Genomic DNA, 19,282 nt, shown 5'->3' on the forward strand with positions numbered 1-19,282 from the left:
TTTCCCTTAGACTTGACTTACCAACTGACTTGAGTCTATAAGCACCAGAAGACATTGGATTCACTGTCCATAGAGTCTGCTGGAAGGAGGCAATCACCATGGACCCACTGCCTATATGCTACAAGTACACATATAACAGGAATTTATCAAAACAAGGACTGTCCTAATGGGACTAATACCCCCGCAAGGCTAATTTCAAATGGGACAAAAAATTGAATTGAAAATAATAAAGGTTTGCAACACATAAATAAAAAAATTCTAGAATTCTTAAAAAAAATGTTAACCAAAAAAAAAAGTCTTTTAATTTACAAATTAATAAACTCTTGCATTAGAAGATATAATTTACTGTAGATATATTTTTTTCACGGGGTCATAATTCCGCGGAATCACAATATCAAATTAATCCGCGGGTAAAAATTCACACGGATTCTTTGAATGAAAAAAAAATCATTTAAATAATTATTATTAAATTTAGTTCTGAGCAATTTTCATTACCTAGAATATGTCCAACTTTGGACTTAAATTGTAAGAACTGTTCACAGTGAACAGTAATTATCGGTTGTGCACTGGTCGGTAGTCATTAGTTAGCCGTCAAGATGTTACGACGCTGGCTAAAATCGTCTTGTGAAACACCACATGATGAATATTTACCCAACCCATATCTAACACCTGAAAAATCTGTGGAAATTTCAGCAGCAAATGGGGCTGTCGTACAAGCAGTGTCTTAATCCCTTAAAAGAAAACGAGGCAAATACAACCATTATTCCGCAGAGCACAGATATAAAATGGCAAAGTACGCTGTGGAAAATGGGGTAATGAAAGCTTCTAAACATTTTAGTAAAGTGTTGGGAAAGCCAGTAAATGAGAGTAGCATCAGAACAATGAAAAAATCTTACATTTTAAAAAGTTACAACAGAATCGGATGAATTCCAGGACGGACTCCAGTGCGACAAACGTGGAAGACCAACTTTGTTGGGCACGTTTGAGAAAGATGTTATCGACTACATAAAAATCTTCGACTTTTGGGAGGTATTGTCAATAGAGCAATTGTTATCGCTGCTGCTAATGGTATTATCATGGCTAAAAATCGTCAACATCTGGTTGAATTCGGCGGATCTATTGATTTAAACAATTCCTGGGCTAAATCATTTCTCCGACGGTTAAATTTTGTCCAACGCAAGGGTATGAAAGCTGCACAAAAATTACCCGAAAATTTTCCAGAACAAAAAGAATTGTTTTTGTCAAAAATTGAAGAAATCGTTACAGAAAAGCGTATTCCCGATGACCTGATCATCAATGTCGATCAGACAAATGTTTACATTGTGCCTGTAGGTGATTTCACATTAGAGGAAAAAGGATCAAAACAGGTCCCTATTATTGGACTTGAGGATAAAAGACAGACAAATGTTTACATTGTGCCTGTAGGTGATTTCACATTAGAGGAAAAAGGATCAAAACAGGTCCCTATTATTGGACTTGAGGATAAAAGACAGATAACTGTCCTCCTTGGACGTACCATGTTGGGCTACTTTCTCCCCCCTCAAGTTATCTACGCAGAAGGAACGAATCGGGTTCACCCGAAATTTCCATTCCCTGATGATTGGCATATTACCCATACATCAAATCACTGGTTCAACTCAGAGTGCATGTGATTATGTTGAAAAAATTATAGTACCTTAGGCTGTTTAAAATTAATATAGTTTAACGTAACATGAAAATTTAAAACCTACGAGGGAGGGAGGAAAAAAATAAACAAACAAAAATTTCAAACAAGTGTGTATTTATTGAAAGTCACCCATTCAGTTATCAATACATCAACACCGTCATATAATACATACGGTAGGATTCAGTCCATGTTAATTTTTGCATTTTCAAAGCATATACTTTTGTGTAATTTATGTTTATATCCTTTCTGTGGGTACATCATGTATACTGGATGAGAAGTGGAGTGACTTGCAAGCACATCAAGATGTACATCCAATGGATTTACATCAACATAGCAACCGAAGGGAAAACTTTTTCTTTTCAGGGAAAATGTTGCACAACACATGTGATTCACAGATTATCTACAATCAAAATAATGATATTATTTCATACATTTTCATAATGACACATTTTAAAATTTAACATATCAGAGTTGTGTTGTAAGATTCACTGTACCTACTTCTAAGAACTCAAGACAGGGTTCTTGAAATAACTGCCACCCTACAAGTGTATTCCACTTCTCTCCGTTCTTCCACTTTAGCTGGGCCACCTGTTAGTTTCTTCCTATTATATATTGTGAATAAATGAATTATTATTCCTGAACATGTTATTAAAAATGTAGATACATTTCAAATGAAAGGGATTTGCAGTCATTATCATGTCAAAACTCTTATCTAAATCAGTAAATTATGCTGACTTAATGCATTGCCTCACTTCAAGGTGTTGCATCCACAATTATTATATTTAAAACCAAATATTGGTAGTTCAAACACTGAAATCTTTGAATAATTTTATAGGGTCATTCACCTTTGAAATTGAACAAAAGTTAAAAAGGAACAAATTTATCACATCTTTAAGCTAATATTGAAGTCTATGGAGAAAGGTATAATTTTTAAAACTCTTTTTATATCTTTTCAGTACAGCGGTGGTAAGAAATTACTTAAGCTTTCCCCTTCTTAAAAAAATGCAAAAATAACTTAACCGTACACATTCTGAGTTTTTGTTAAATAAGATGGGTAGTCATTTAAGTTGTTGATGGATCACTTAAATAAATATATACAACAAACCTCGTTTTTGCCTTTTTGGGCGGAAGTTGGTGCAGCATGGTTCAGGCTCTGTGACTTGACAACCGACATTAAACAATCTCGAATCAGATTTTTACTGCCAACTTCGATCATATGTTTGTCTGATCCATTATTGTTGGGTTTTTTTACTTTGAAAGTGGCATAGACTGTCGTGTTCTTCGTATTGTAAAAACTAAATACCTCAATGCTGTCTTGAGCATGTTTTTCTCTCATACAGGATGTAGAATTCAGTCGCTAAATGAAAACCCAAGCCGGAACGACTTTTTCAAATCCAGATTTGTTTGTTTTTTCAAAACGACAATTTCGCCGAAACCTACGCGCGCGGGTTACGTTAAACGTAGAATTAATTTTAAACAGCCTTATATTGAAAATGTGAGAGAAAAATTGCCATTGTGTCGCTCCAATGTACCTGCTTTGTGCATATTTGACGTTTTCAAAGCACATCAAGTAAACGAGTTCAAAGATCAGCTGACTCGCAACAACGTCAGGATGCGCTAAGCTCCAGCTAGCTGCACATCAGAATTACAACTGTTAGATCTTGCTGGAAATGACGAATTCAAAAAATGCATAAAGAATCAGTTTTCTGAGTGGTACGCGGATCAAATTCAAAAAGAACTGAAAAGGGGAAAAACAATGCAGTCTTTAAACGTAGATCTACGATTGTCAACATTGAAACCCATTCATGCAGGGTGGCTAGTCAAGGCACATCAGACAGTAAGAAGCAAAACCATTCTGCATATGTTGTCATGTGTCCATGTAATTTTACAGGTTTTTTAAACTGATTTCAATGAACTGTTTCTTTTTTATCTGTTTATATGCATGTCGTTTTTTTAAAGCCAAATAAATATTTTAATCTTTATTTACTGTCAATTTATGGGTTCACATGTCGTTTAAATTATGAGTTGATCAGTTTTATCAATTAAAAGTCAGAGCACAAAGGGATCTAAAAATTGCAGTAAAAACACGGGTCTTAGCGTGTAGTTAATTGGGTCATTGAAAGACAGACCCGCTTGGGGCTATTTGTCGTTTGACACATGCCGTTATCTCAAGCTGGGAGAAGTTTAAATTTCATGCAAGTAAATTTACAGAAAATTCAAATCTTTAGGAGATTAAATTATTTATTATGTGAATTCTCAATACAAATTTGTTTGACAGTTTGCATAGATAAAAACGATATACATTGGGTCCACGTATATGCAAGTTTTATATAATGTAGTAACTTCTGATTATCCTTATTCATGTAATGCAATTTCAAAATTTCAAAATTTCAAAATGCACTTTAAGTACACTGGGAAAAAATTCCGCGGAAAAATTGTGCCTGCGTTCATAGCGTAAATTAATACCACGTAGACAAAAGTACGTCTACAGTAGACATATCCTACTTATTAAATACCAATGTAACAAAGACAGAAGACCTAAACATAAAACACCTTTCAAATTTCTATAAAGAAGTGATATGTGCCTTTAATGAGTGCAACAGTAATTGTCAAGAAAAATTTCAAATTCAAAATACACTACGGCCAACACGGTTTGCGAATTTACCGCAAGTCCTTGAGGTGTGAAATTGATCGCGGTTTAGCACATGTAACTCAGGTAAAACCGCGCATCCTCGCGGTACAGCTTCTCAACTTGTCCACACCGTCGCGGTACTGTGAAACCAGTCCCAGGTGAAAACTGTTCTTTGTTTTTAACGCGAGTTACCTCCCCCAATTTCTTCTCATACGAGAAATATAATTGAGAGAATTAATGAATATTAATTCATATTCCTTTATTTTATAAATGGAGTTGATTGTTACAATTTATTATTACTATTTTTAAAAAAGTGGGAGAAATAAAAGGAACGTGTAATTATGCTAATACAGAATTTTGAATACTGTTTTGTATACTCGTTAGCGTTTCATATGAATTAATTTTGGCACATTCATTGCTGACAATTCTTGGTTATCAATAAATTGGATTAATTATATAATGAACATGTCATCAAAATATCTTCTTTGGCCTCGAGAAAGGGGATACTAAATAGCGTTTCATTTACAATCTTTCATAATTAATTCTTGCCTATAAAACATACCTTACACCTGGTCATTTCTCTTAAATACATTTAAAGAATTTGTTTAATGAATAACAAAGTACATGTAGATATAAAAGTTTTTAAAGTGCTCCCGCTTATCACCGCTGCGACCAGAGTTCAATCCCGTGATCGACATTGGTTGCATGAATGGATATGCTGGTTGCCCGCTTAGACACGTGGTTTTTCTCCTGGCACTCCGGCTTTCTCCCACATCCATGACCCCCGCACGCTGACATCCTTGGCCAACGAAAGATATTAATATTAGTTGTTTAACTTGTTTATCAATCGTTTTAAAATAAACAAGAGGCCCAGGGGCCACATCGCTCACCTGAGCAACAATTGCCTTAATTCTGATCAAATTAGCATTACAGTATCAAAATATCTTGACAACTAAGTACAGTAGATCTTGCTAAAAAAAATTGAAAATCTGCAAAATTTTATCCACATCTTCTTTTTTGTAAAAAGATTTTTCTCTATTCCTATATAACCCCCCCCCCCCCATTTCGTGGCCCAACTTTTCTCTAGGGAATCATGGTTTCACCAAATTTAAATCTGCATAACTTTCACACTAAGTACTGGGTTTTGGACCGAAAATTTTCCCAGAATATTTTTAAAGATTTTCTCTATATATTCCTAGGTAAAAATTCAAACCGCCATCACGGCCCCGCCCAACCACTAAGGACTGTGACTTTGCAAACTTGAATTTACACTACCCGAGGATGCCTCTACACAAGTTTAAGCTTTTCTGGCCAAATAGTCTTAAAAAAGAAGATTTTTAAAGATTTTCTCTATATATTCCTATGTAAAAATTCATCCCCCATTGTGGCCTCACCATACCCCTGGACTATTATTTAAACAAACTTGAATCTATACGATCGGGGGATGCTTCCACTCAAATTTGGGCTTTCCTGGCCTAATAGCTTTAAGAAGAAGATTTTAAAAGATTTTCTCTATATATAAAAACTTATCCCCCATTGTGACCCCACCCTACCCCCTGGGACCATGATTTGAACAAATTTGAATCTACATTATCTGAGGATGGTTACACACCAATTTGAGCTTTCTTGGCCAAATAGTTTTAAAAGAATTTTTTTAAAAGATTTTCTCTATATATTCCTGTATAAAAATTTATCCCCCAATTGTGGCCCCACCCTACCCCCGGGTACTATGATTTGAACAAACTTGAATCTACACTATCTGAGGATGCTCCCACTCAAATTTGAGCTTTCCTGGCCTAATAGTTTTTGAGAAGAAGATTTTAAAGATTTTCTCTATATATTCCTATGTAAAAATCCTTTCCCCCATTGTGGCCCCACCATACCATCAGGGACCATGATTTGAACAAACTTGAATCTACACTACCTGAGGATGCTTCCATTTTAATTTGAGCTTTTCTGGCCTAATAGTTTTTGAGAAGAAGATTTTTAAAGATTTTCTCTATATATTCCTATGTAAAACTTGATCCCCCAATTGTGGCCACACTCTACCCCCTCGGACCATGATTTGAACAAACTTGAATCTACACTATCTGAGGGTGCTCCCATTTTAATTTGAGCTTTTCTGGCCTGATAATTTTTGAGAAGAAGATTTTTAAAGATTTTCTTTATATATTACTATGTAAAACATGATCCCCCTACTGTGGCCCCACCCTTCCCCCGAGGACCATGATTTATACAAAGTTGAATCTACACTATCTGAGGATGCTTCCACCTTAATTTGAGCTTTTCTGGCCTAATAGTTTTTGAGAAGAAGATTTTTAAAGATTTTCTCTATATAATCCTATGTAAAACTTGATCCCCCAATTGTGGCCACACCCTTACCCCGGGGACCATGATTTGAACAAACTTGAATCTACACTATCTGAGGATGCTCCCATTTTAATTTGAGCTTTTCTGGCCTGATAATTTTTGAGAAGAAGATTTTTAAAGATTTTCTTTATATATTACTATGTAAAACTTGATCCCCCAATTGTGGCCCACCCTACCAAACCCAAGGGACCATGATTTGAACAAACTTGAATCTACACTATCTGAGGATGCGTTCATTTTAATTTGAGCTTTTCTGGCCTAATAGTTTTTGAGAAGAAGATTTTTAAAGATTTTCTCTATATATTCCTATGTAAAACTTGATCCCCCTCTTGTGGCCCCTCCCTACCCCCGGGGACCATGATTTGAACAAACTTGAATCTACACTACCTGAGGATGCCTCCACACAAGTTTAAACTTTTCAGGCCGAATAGTTTTTTAAATGAAGATTTTTGATAAATTCCAACAAATTTTCAATAATTCTAAATTATCTCCCCTTTAAAGAGGATGTGGCCCTTCATTTGAACAAATTTGAATCCCCTTCACCTAGTGGTGCTTTGTGCCAAATTTGGTTGAAATTTGCCCAGTGGTTCTTGAGAAGAAGATGAAAATGTGAAAAGTTTACAACAACGACGACAACGATAGACAACGGACAAATTGTGATCAGAAAAGCTCACTTGAGCTTTTGGCTCAGGTGAGCTAAAAAGGTCCAATCAGTTTAAGAAAATGCTAATGTTAAAATCGTGTGTATTTAAAAACTGACTTTCCTATCTGATCTAGCACAAGTATGATTTTTGGTGGGTCACCCAATATTTATGTTGGTCGTTCAAAACCCGGGATTTAAAAATATGAATAATCAACAATATTTATGTTGGTCGTTCAAAACCCGGGATTTAAAAATATGAATAATCATATATTCTGGAGTATCCATCACACATTAAAATTTTGCAGCGTCAGTTCACGAACAGAGAAAGGTGAATTGCGTAACATTACGTATAGAGTATGTGTATACAGAATTTGGGTGGTTGCCATCAGGGTGGGTGCCCTGCAGCAATTATAGTGTGACTTGGGGTCTGCTAAAGAGAAGTATATATATAGTCTGTTTCTGACAAACAGCGAAACTTTCTTGATAGAATAATTAATTTCAAACAAATGAAAATTTGTTTTTCAATTTAAATTCAAAGAAATATATTCTGCGTATTCATAACACAATATTTACAAAATACATTCATAAAATTACCTTTTAATCATATACGGTACTTTACACTTGATTGAAATACAATTAACAAACTGACTATAATCAGGGTTAATCAGGAATGTAGATAGTAATTGAGAACACAGCTAAAGTAAATGTTATATACACATCTAGTATTTGTACTTTTTAAAATGGTAAAAATGTGATTGTTTGAATGAATGTAAATTTTGAATCATTATAAGAATCATATGAACATACGATGTGTGTTTGTGTGAATAAGTAAAAAAAACTTCTTTACGCGATATGTGGTATATTATTAATTCCTTTCGCCATGTTAAAATTAGGAAAGTTTAATTTTTCAAATTTCTTAGAATTTTATATATTTGGATTTTGGAGAGAGAGATCGAGAGAGAGAGAGAGAGAGAGAGGTGTCTCATCAATCGATAAGATTTCTCATGGCACGTGGTCAGAGCACCGGTGCTGTCACAGACAGGAAGTGTTATGTAATAGTTATACACATCCGTAAACACAGGGATAGCTTTTCTATAAATTGTGTTGTACTTGTGATTTTCTATATACCTGTCTGAATCATGCATTATTTTATCTTCATGCAGTAAAGATAGAAAGGGCGTATGATCATGGACTTTTATTTCTGAACACACCCGTTACAAAAACATTAGCTCTTATGTGCATTTCAATTAGAATGCCGGTATGGCTACATGTACTACTTTAGCAGTTCACATTAAATATTAGTTATTTGGTAATTTGAAGAGAGAGAGAGACAGAGAGAGAGAGAGAGTCTCAACATTCTGTAAGATATCTCATGGCACGTGGTCAGAGCACGGGTGCTGTCACAGACAGGAAATGTTATGTAATAGTTACACACCCGTAAACACAGGGATGACTGATTTTCAATGTGCCTGTTTGAATTATGCATTATTTTGTGTTTGAATATAGGCTATCTACCTAAAGCGCCTACGATATTTATTGTCGCCTTCATATATATAATAACGCGCTGTTGCATGCCATATATTTTACTTTTTTCTAAAAACGGCTACATGCATAAGTACTTAACAGGTAACTCTTGATGGCTTGAACTTTGATCACTCTAAGTGAGTCTCCCCCAATATTACTAAGCAAATCTACTCCCTTGATCTCTCCAAACCCTTAATGCCTCGAAGTCAAAACCAGTCAAAAACTGCAGTCCCGTTATTTGATATCTATTGGTTTTTTTACTCTCGATACCCCGAAGTGGCCGGTATATGCAAGTGTTACCGAATTTTAACACCTACTTGGTCATTTAAATGGCCCAAGGCATTAGACGCGGGACCCGTGTAACGCAATGTTTCTTCAGATGACACTTGTCCTGCAAGGTGATAATTGTTCCATGATTGACCATACCGTTGCCTTAACTATAATTAACACCGATCGTCATAAGATAATTTACATAAATGTACATAAAATCTTATTTATTTAAAACGAGAGAGGGAGGCTGGAAAGTATTTAATGAGTTAAATAAGAGTGAGATTGAGGGGAAAACATACATTCCTCAAGTTGAGTTGATGCCTACGGTGGCTACCTTATAATAGTACATCGTGAAATATTTGTCTTCTTTAAATCTGTGACATATTTTCAACTCATCATATGCAAAAAATAATACTTTAAATATTACTAATTTTCGAGTATATGCATGATTTGCGTAATACATTGCTATGTTTGGGACTCTTATACAATATTAACAAAATACATGCAGCAATAGTTTTATAGAAGTTTGTGTTAAAAACAATTCAAAGAAAATAATGAATTCTTCTTCTAATAATCTAATCTAAATTCTAACAATAATTAAAATAGCACTTTTTTCTACTTCTCGGTTCAATTAATGACAAAGATAACACACCTGTTACGGTGTAAAATCGTGCCCCCGCGATCACCGCGATGACAATACCACGACGGTGTATCACGGAAAGGATTAAAACACCATCACTGTGTCACAGGAAAATACGGGATCCGCGTTGGTCGTAGTGTATATGGTTTAATAAAAACATAACTTATAAAGGAAAACCTCTGTTTTTTTCAGCATGGGCTAAGAGTGGACTAATATTTGTAAATGATGTTAATACAAATGGATTTATAACATTAGAGGAAATTAAGAACACGCTTAAAACTACAAACAACTATCTGTTTGTGTACATCACTGTCAAAAGTACCCTTCAAAAATATGCTTCAAAAACAAACCTACGAGATTCAGCAAAACGAAGGCATTTAAAATTTGTATTTAATTTTTACCCTTCAAAAATATGCTTCAAAAACAAACCTACGAGATTCAGCAAAACGAAGGCATTTAAAATTTGTATTTAATTTTCAAGGTCATACTAAGTCAATTGAAGAGCAAAAGTCAAGCTTCTTCTAAAGTACGTATCTTACTACAACAAAACTAAAAAAAAAACTATAATGGAAAGTGTGTGGGCAAATACTTTTTTACTCGATGACACTTATGTGTGGGAAAATATATATACAGAAAAAATAAAGAAAATTTTTGATAAAAACGTGTCAGAATTTAATTATAAACTATTGCATAAACTTATAACATGTAACACATATGTAAGCAAATGGAAAACAGATTTAGACAAAAATTGTATTAATTGTAATTTAGAAGAAGATGTTAAACATCTTATTTTTGATTGTTATATATTTCAACCATTATGGAAAAAAATTCTGAGGTTTTAAATGTAAACGTGTCTTGGAAAATTGTTGTTGCTGGTATTCCAGCATATTGTAATGAGAATACTTTTTTTTTAAACAACGTTATATCCTTTTTTGCATATAAGATGTATAAATATAAAATTAAATGTAGAGTAATAAGCAAAAATAAATCATATAATGGTATTCTTTGTTTTTTTTAAATGCTCTTACTCAGTTCTTCCTTACAACAAAATCCTCTAAAAGCGTATCATATGATTTCAAAATTCTGAATACACTGTGTGAAAAACAGTAATAATCCAAGGGTGACCAGGCCTATGGAGCAAAACTAGTAGGGGTCTCTATGGACACTTTATTTTGAGTCCCCTACTAACTTATTTTGGGCATTATATTTTTCTTTATATGTACATGAATTTAATGACATAACTCAGACTGAATATATATAGTTTATTACATAGCAATTTTTATATCGCATCCTATATTAGGCCTCGGTCGCGGTATATCAGCCTGAGAGCCTGACGGCTCTCGGGCTGATATAAAGCAACCGAGGGCTAATATAGGATGCGATATAAAAATTGCCATGTTATGATTTTTATATCACATACTTATAGAAAATATTAAAGAAACAATAAAAAACATCATGTGATGAATGATTATTGTTAACAAATCGCTCTGTGTTTATATATTCCATCTCTGATAAACTTCCATGAAATTTTGCGCCAGCTGTTTGTATACCAGGTTGACGTCGACGTAAATTTTTGACGTCATACTCAGAGATCGGAATTGAACGATGCATACCGAACTCTACGTCATAATAGCCGATGATTAACAAAAAGGGGTGTGATATAACATCCAAAGATTGCCAGAGAGGGGTGTGATATAAGATTTATATCACACGGGTAGGCGAATTTTCTGTTTATATCACACAGGGCGGAAAAAAGTATATTTTCTATAAGTATACGATATATATATATTATTGATATTTATCATATAAAAGTACTATTGCTTCGTATATTTCCATATTATGAATACAATGTATGAAAGCTGTAATAATCCAAGGGTGACCCAGGCTTTGGAGCATAACTGTTAGGGGTCTCTATGGACACTTTATTCCGAGTCCCCTAGCTACTAACTAATTTTGTAGATTTATTGTTTACACATTTAAAATATATATATATGTATTTATGCATTTACTTGCAAATCCATATTGAATGTTGATATAAGACTTAGTCTACATAAAACTGTATGTATAAAACTATAACTTATCTGATCCAGGGGGCCCCTGGAACCCCAGGTGATGATATACCTGAGGTCTCTGCAGAGATGTTGCCTCGCTTGTTATGTAATTTATTGAATACAATATATAATATTTAAAAACAAAAAAACAAAAAAAATCAAAATAGTCAGAACTTCAGTATAAATTCAAATGTAATATTTTGTTATTTATTTGTTGTTAAAGAAAATCCAAAAAGTAACAATAACCCCCCCCCCCCCCCCTCCCCCGCAGTAAATAAGAATAGCCAAGCAATGCTCTTCTGCGGAATCTGCAATCTTTGTAAAAATAACCAAATTGGGGACGAATTTCATTATCTGTTAGAATGCAATACATTAGCTTCAATAAGAAAAGACTTTATAGCAAGAAAATATTACGTCCAACCAAATATAATGAAATTCAATAGTTTACTAATGAATAACAATTCTTTATTTTTAAAAAAAACTATGTATTTTCATTACAAAAATTTTTGAGATCTGTTCTCCATATGCAAAATAAGCCTTTAGACTTTGTATATATGTTGTATATTTATAATGTACCTCTTGTACCGTTTACATGGTTTTGAGAGAATAAATGAAATGAATTGAAAAATTGTTGATAAAACCTTGAATATGTTTCTAATTGGAGTCTTGACAGATGCAATTAGTTGTTTCAAATTTTCTTCTCTTTCTCCTATGGTACAATGCAACTCCATGTCAAAAAATTGATCCCATAGGACTATGATTTTCTTTGATGAGATTGTTAAATTGGATAAACTCCTAAAACATTATCATAATTAGCATACTCTGTAAAAAGATGTAAAAAGGAAAATCTAATATTACACACAATTTTACTGTAGTTGAAATTGCCAAGCACTACAATCATATCAATAATTTTAAATTTCATTTACAGTAATGCTCTATAGAATCACTTCATCAATTTACTTGACTAATAAATGTAAACAGCTTCTAAAAATAGTTCAATTCTTTATTAATAATGATATAATTTTTTTCTTTATAATGATAGAAACTTTTGGTTTATATGAAAATATATTAAAATAACCCAAAAACTACTGCCCATTTTAAAGATTATCAATTTTCCCTAAACACATGCTCCATCTAAACCATTGGCTCAGATAATGGCCCCTTTGAGACAAATGAATTCAGCCACACTTGTCTTGGATGTTCTTATTAGCTCCTAAAAATTTATCATTGACAAACAAAAAGTTTGCATTGTCAGTTGATAGAATACTTAAAAAAATACTTAAAAAAATACTTTAAGAAATAAAGACAAAAAACTCCATCTGTATGTATTTATATTAATATATTTACGAGTACCGGGTATTTATTATTAATTAATTAATAAAATCTGTAAGGATTACCTCCTTTACTTTTGAACATCAGTGTACAATATATAGAATATGGAAAATGATGACTGTAATAAAATCATTAAATCTTGTCTGATCTTAAAAAAAATTGCAGGTGCACATCTTCAGATGGTGTTCAACATATGTACAAATTTTCAGACTGTTCCATGCAGTAGACAAAAATTCTATAGGGGGGAAAAAATTTACAGACATACGGACAGACAGACAGGCAGACGGATGGACAGGGTGAAACCAATATACCCCCCCTAAACTTCGTTTGCAGGGGTATAAATACATCAATGGTTATCATTCAGTCTTGATATTATCAAGAAACACCATGTTAGCTCTTTACCACAGATTTTTTCACTTACCAAGTATCTTTACAGACATACAGACAGACAGACAGGCAGACGGATGGACAGGGTGAAACCAATATACCCCCCCTAAACTTCGTTTGCGGGGGTATAAATACATCAATGGTTATCATTCAGTCTTGATATTATCAAGAAACACCATGTTAGCTCTTTACCACAGATTTTTTCACTTACCAAGTATCTTTCTGAAGAAACACTGACCAAAATCAGGTCATCTCCAACCCTGACCTTTTCGCCCTCTGACCGCTGTTTGGAGGCTGGATGAATGGTCCACCAGCAAGACTCACCTAGAAAATATCAAACAAATGCCAATATAAAGTAAGCTGTGGTTACTGCAAAGCATGTTTAAACAAGAGATGTTTGTAAAACAACTTCCTTCGAAACATCTGCAAAGAAAATGAAAGGAAACTACAAATAATTGAAATTTTTCTAAGTCCAAGGCACACAACTCTGTCAAAAATGCTTGATCGTACCGGAAATTAAACTTGACCTAGATATTATTATGATAAACCTGTATTCCAATGTGCATCCTATTTAAAGAAAATGAACGGAAACTGCAAATAATTGAAATTTTCCAATTCCAAGGCGTATAACTAAATTGCTAGATTGTACCTAAAATCGAGCTTGACCTAGATATTATCATGATGAACCTGCATACTAAATTTCATTTCAATATGTACATCCTTTGCGAAGAAATGAACGAAACTGTTGATGGGCTGACCGACAGACCGACCGACAGCAGCAAAGCAATATGCTCCCCCCTTCTTCGAAGGGGGGCATAAAAAATAAACATCTTTGAAAAGGGTTTTTAATCTCAAACACCTACATAAAATCATCAATATTTTTGTACATATGCCAACATTACCTTGTGCTTTTTCTTTCAGGCCCACATCAAATGCTAGTTTGTCATTAGATGAACTTGTGGACAGACAGGATAAATACTGTAAAGAAAAGCATACAGTATAGAACTGCTGTACTGAAACCACAATCCCGCTGATATTAATCTATTACTATACAACACTTAGTGATTTTGTTACTTAAGGAATCCTAGATACTAGTGGAACTGACCATATTGCTGTGAAGATGACGGAGGAGAATTGCGTGTCCATACAGTAATGTTCTGTGACCCGACTGAGCAGCCTACAGCAGTAAAAGTAGAAGAGTACATCTATACAATAAATATTATTATCAAAATTAGCATGATTCAATTCATTTAACACTTCGCTATTAATTTAATTCTCATTTTAAGTGACATACAGTGGACTCTGGAGATGAGGAAGACACCATTTCCTGCAAAGCTCTGACCGAAAGTGCCTGCTCCAACACAAAGGAACAAACCGAAATATCCGGTGGTACATCCTGCAAAATCAAACAACAGAGTTATAATAATTTCCATAAAAGCTTAAGTTTATCAAACCAGTGATAGCATATTCCATAATGCACATTTATCAAAAAAACTTTGTATCCTTGAAAACTAATTAATTTCAATTAGTATCGCATGATTACTGGAAATGTTTTTGTGCTACTTATACTTGCTGGTAATTGTGTTAACATAATTATATATGAACAGAAAGGTGTGTACTCTTTATAAATGAAATTGCATTGATTTGTCTTATTTTGACATGGAAATTAAAAATAAAGTTTTCTATGCACTAAAAAGAAGTTCCAAATTATAATTCTGTAAAGTTGTATAGTTAGGGCACTTTATTAATAAAAAGCATTCACATTGTATTTCATATTGTGTGTTTAATTCACTGCTCACCATATTGAATAATTTTTCAATGTGATGTGACACTGCAGACCCCTAGGTCACAGTTGCCCTAGACATTGAGATACAGCTTACTCCACTTATATTGAAATCGCTTATTTTGAAATTCCTCTTATTTTGAAATAGAAATAAATCCCCAGTTTTTACCTCTCATTTTCTTTGCATTGATTCAACGGATATAATGAAATCGGCTATTTTGTAATATTGCTTATATTGAAGCCACTGATCGGTCCCCATAGGTGATAATTAGTTGTTTTTATAACGGTTATATTGAAGTACTCCCTGGTGTCGTCACGGTTGGTGACAGTAATTATGCCAGACTGACAGGTTGATATACAAAGGTGTGAATTGATAAGTTCTCATCGTGTGTTTTTATACTTCTTTAAAAAAGTAAAATTTATGTATACAGATGTATTGAGGCTAAATGTAATATGGAAACCCCACGGAAAAGAAAAACCTTATCTTCAAGCACTAAATACGAACTAGTTATGGCTATTGATAAAAGGACATAGCCTAAATTTGAAATAGCTAAGGATTTTGAGATTATCGCGAGTACACTTACGATGATATACAAGCAGCGTTCAGCAGTATTTGAAGTGTTTGAGTCTGGTGATTTTTCTCTAAAACGTGAAAGAATGCGACGGGGATTATGATGAGGTTTAGGATAGTAACAAAATGAAACTTACAAAACTTATGGATATAATTTCAATCAAACTTTCAAGGACCAAATAATTTGTTCAGGTTTGGTTTTCTATGCTTACATCGGGATTGAACTTTCAAAAATGGCAGCTTCACGTCCGTCAATTTCGCTTATATTGAATTACGGATATATTGAAATAATTTGCATGGTCCCCTGAATTTCAATATATCTGGAGTAGGCTGTATGTATCTCGCAGATGCATAAACAGCTGTGTTCCGCTCTAACCATGTGTGGCATATTGACAAGCAGGTATTTACAGATTATTGAACACCATTTCCCAGCTCCAATAAATTTAGATGTCAGACAAATACACCTCACTAGAATGGATTTAATACAACATATAATCATACACCCATTGATTGCTTTACAGTCTGGCTAGAAGCCTGCTCTATGGGATTTTTTAGAAAGGAAGTTTACAATCTTTAGCTTTTGTATTGCAGTTCATAAATCAATATGGACATCAAATGCTTCTGCTTTAAAGCTGGTACAAACAAATAAACAAGAGGCCCATGGGCCACATCGCTCAACTGAGCAACAATAGGTATGATAAAATGAGCTTAAGAGAGTCATAAATCAAACTATCGTGGCAATGAAGTATAATACATGTAGATCCTGTATATGTAAAAGACCATTTTTTTTAACCATGGATATTCTTATGTTTTTAATCAAGTCCCTTTTCTAAAAGGATGATTTTATAGTCATATCACACCTGTTGAGCATTGCAGTTCTCAAAAAGATCCTAAACAATTGTTTACATAAAGGATATATAAAGGAATTAAACCTACATCAAACTCTGAACCCCTTGTGAGGCCCAAGAATCGTCCAGGGGCCAAAGTCTAAACAATTTGGAAAGAATCAGCAATATGTCAAAATGCTTGCATGTAAGTAAAACCATATATCATAACATTTCATATTTTGTGAATAACAAAAATATTTTCCTTTGTAAAATTGGAATCCCAATAAGGCCCCACCCTACTCCTCAAGATTTTGATTTGAAAGAATTTAAATCTACCTTATCTGAGGTTGCTTTCAGTAAATGTACAGCTTTTCTGGGAAAATGGTTTTAGAAAAAGATTATTTAAATTTTTTCTATTTATATTCCTATGTAAATTTTTGACCCCCCCCCCCCATTGTGGCCCCACCTTACCCCTGGGGACCATGATTTGTACAAACTTGAATCTAAACTATCTGAGAATACTTCCACACAAGTTTCAGCTTTTCTGGCCAAATAGTTTCTGAGAGGAAGATTTTTAAAAAAAATATCAACAAATTTTCAATAAATCCTAATGATCTCCCCTTGAAAGAGAGTGTGGCCCTTTATTTTAACAAATTTGAATCCCCTTTACCCAATGATGCTTTGTGCCAAGTTTAGTTGAAATTGGCCCAGTGGTTCTGAAGAAGAAGTCGAAAATGTGAAAAGTCTACAGAAGGACAGACGCTGTACAAAAAGTGATCAGAAAAGCTCACTTTGAGCTTACAGCTCAGGTGAGCTAAAAAAGTAAATACGATTCTTTGAACTGTTGCACATCTCTTTGATATATTATATTGTATTTTATGTGAGCACATTAATCCAGATAATGCTCAAACAATCAGTCTCCAGTTTGACATTGAGTCTGACTTTCTGGCAGATGATTGATCAATGCTTCAACAAGCAGAGGTCTGCTCTAGCATATGGTGTTATATCTTATCATAAAGCTCAATCATCCTCATAATTCACAGAGGGGCACATGTTTAGCTCTATTACATACACAACCCTCATGCAACCCAGCACTTGCCTCGGTTTCAAACAAAAATATAACAAGACATTTACTTGTTCTATTTTATGATGAATTTAGACTCAAGATTTTAAGATTCCTTTACAGTGATCTAGCAACAGTGTACGTATTATTATGGTTATACTAGAAGGATTAGCTGCGTATGTCTGCACTGCTAAAAGTTCTGCTTTATGTACATTTGTACTTAATACTGATGAGGCTGGCACAGGAGCAACTGATAATCTTGTGTGCAGTATAGAATAATCTGGCATGTAAACTGTCTGCTGTAATGACAAACAGCTGATCATCTCTCCACACACATCACACACTAATGCTAGCTGTAGCAGGCTCTCATCATAAATGTCTGCTCCTCAGGAAAACACTGACTACCAATGTGTGACAAGTCAATGGCAGGAGAATTCTCTCACACTCAATGAAAACAAATTCCAGGAGAACTCATCCTATCATCCCAAAAGATCCCAAAATAAATCTAAAAAAAAATATTACTTGAGAGAAAATACCATTTCTGCTATGATGGTGGTTTTCTCTTTTATCCATATGTGGCTTTATGTGGTAAACAAATTTACAGTGCAACATATTCACCAATAATGAATTTTCTACAATTTATTTCGACATAAAATTCCCCATGATCTACCTTAAACTAACATAATCTGAAGGCCCAAATGAAAATTTTAATTATATGGTTTATTTGGTATATTACATTTGGTTTTCAGTTTTTCAATTGTTTTTCTTCTTAGATCAAAATGACCAAGGAGATATATATTAATTAACAAATTACAATACCAATTTTAAAAAAAAAAATTCTATGGACATAAAGCAAAGATGCATTTGATGAATGTCTACAAATGTTCTTACAACAGATGTCAATTAAAAGCAACTTAACAATTCTTATAAAACAATATCATTTGGTATACAAATGATCCTATTCGTACATAATGATAACAGTATTCAAATTCCCCTTATACTTTTGTCTGAAGGTATTGCTTCAGCAGCTGGACAATGTTCCATTCTAGTAACAAACAGTAAAGGAATTCAACCATGTTATTTTTTCTCTCTCCATGAAATCTAAACCAGCCACTGGTGCTCAGAATTTATTGTTTCTGATCAACACTTCAATGGTGATGCATATGTGTTAATGATGTTATGTAATTTGTTTTTCTCTTTTGATTTCCTAGCCTACAAAACTGTCAAATTCCAAGAGCTTTATCAATTAGCATACCTCATAATCAAAATACACCCACCTATATCAACATCACATGCATTGTCTGGCATGAACTTCTGTATACTTATATCTATAAATTTCAGAATATATTGAGCAAAATAGAGTTCCAATGTAAGAAAAAATGCATCCTGACGTTTTCCATAGCCTATAAATACCACAAACAATTTTCAGCTCATTGACAAAAGCTACCAGAAGATTTGGTTCTACCGGTATATATTGTCTCAAAACCTAAAGCCTTAAATTTTTAGCAAGCATTAGGTTTAAA

General features: G+C 33.8%; 1 protein-coding gene across 17 annotated transcripts in view; it reads right to left on the reverse strand.

The window, feature by feature from the left end:
- The window catches only part of LOC105333338 (ryanodine receptor), a 135,131-nt gene that overhangs the window by 110,012 nt on the left and 5,837 nt on the right, over positions 1-19,282 (reverse strand). For all 17 annotated transcript variants that reach the window (XR_010714559.1, XM_066087047.1, XM_066087037.1 and 14 more), the window contains exons 3-7: positions 14,810-14,911; positions 14,621-14,692; positions 14,418-14,493; positions 13,727-13,839; positions 22-118 (exon numbers count right to left, since the gene is read on the reverse strand). Coding sequence is in view for 16 of the 17 variants with exons in the window: in XM_066087047.1 (XP_065943119.1) it covers positions 22-118; positions 13,727-13,839; positions 14,418-14,493; positions 14,621-14,692; positions 14,810-14,911 (460 nt within the window). In the remaining variant the exon portion in view is untranslated. The remainder of the gene's footprint in view (positions 1-21; positions 119-13,726; positions 13,840-14,417; positions 14,494-14,620; positions 14,693-14,809; positions 14,912-19,282) is intronic.

The sequence above is a fragment of the Magallana gigas genome, chromosome 6 (assembly GCF_963853765.1).
Source record: "Magallana gigas chromosome 6, xbMagGiga1.1, whole genome shotgun sequence".
NCBI lineage: Eukaryota > Metazoa > Mollusca > Bivalvia > Ostreida > Ostreidae > Magallana > Magallana gigas.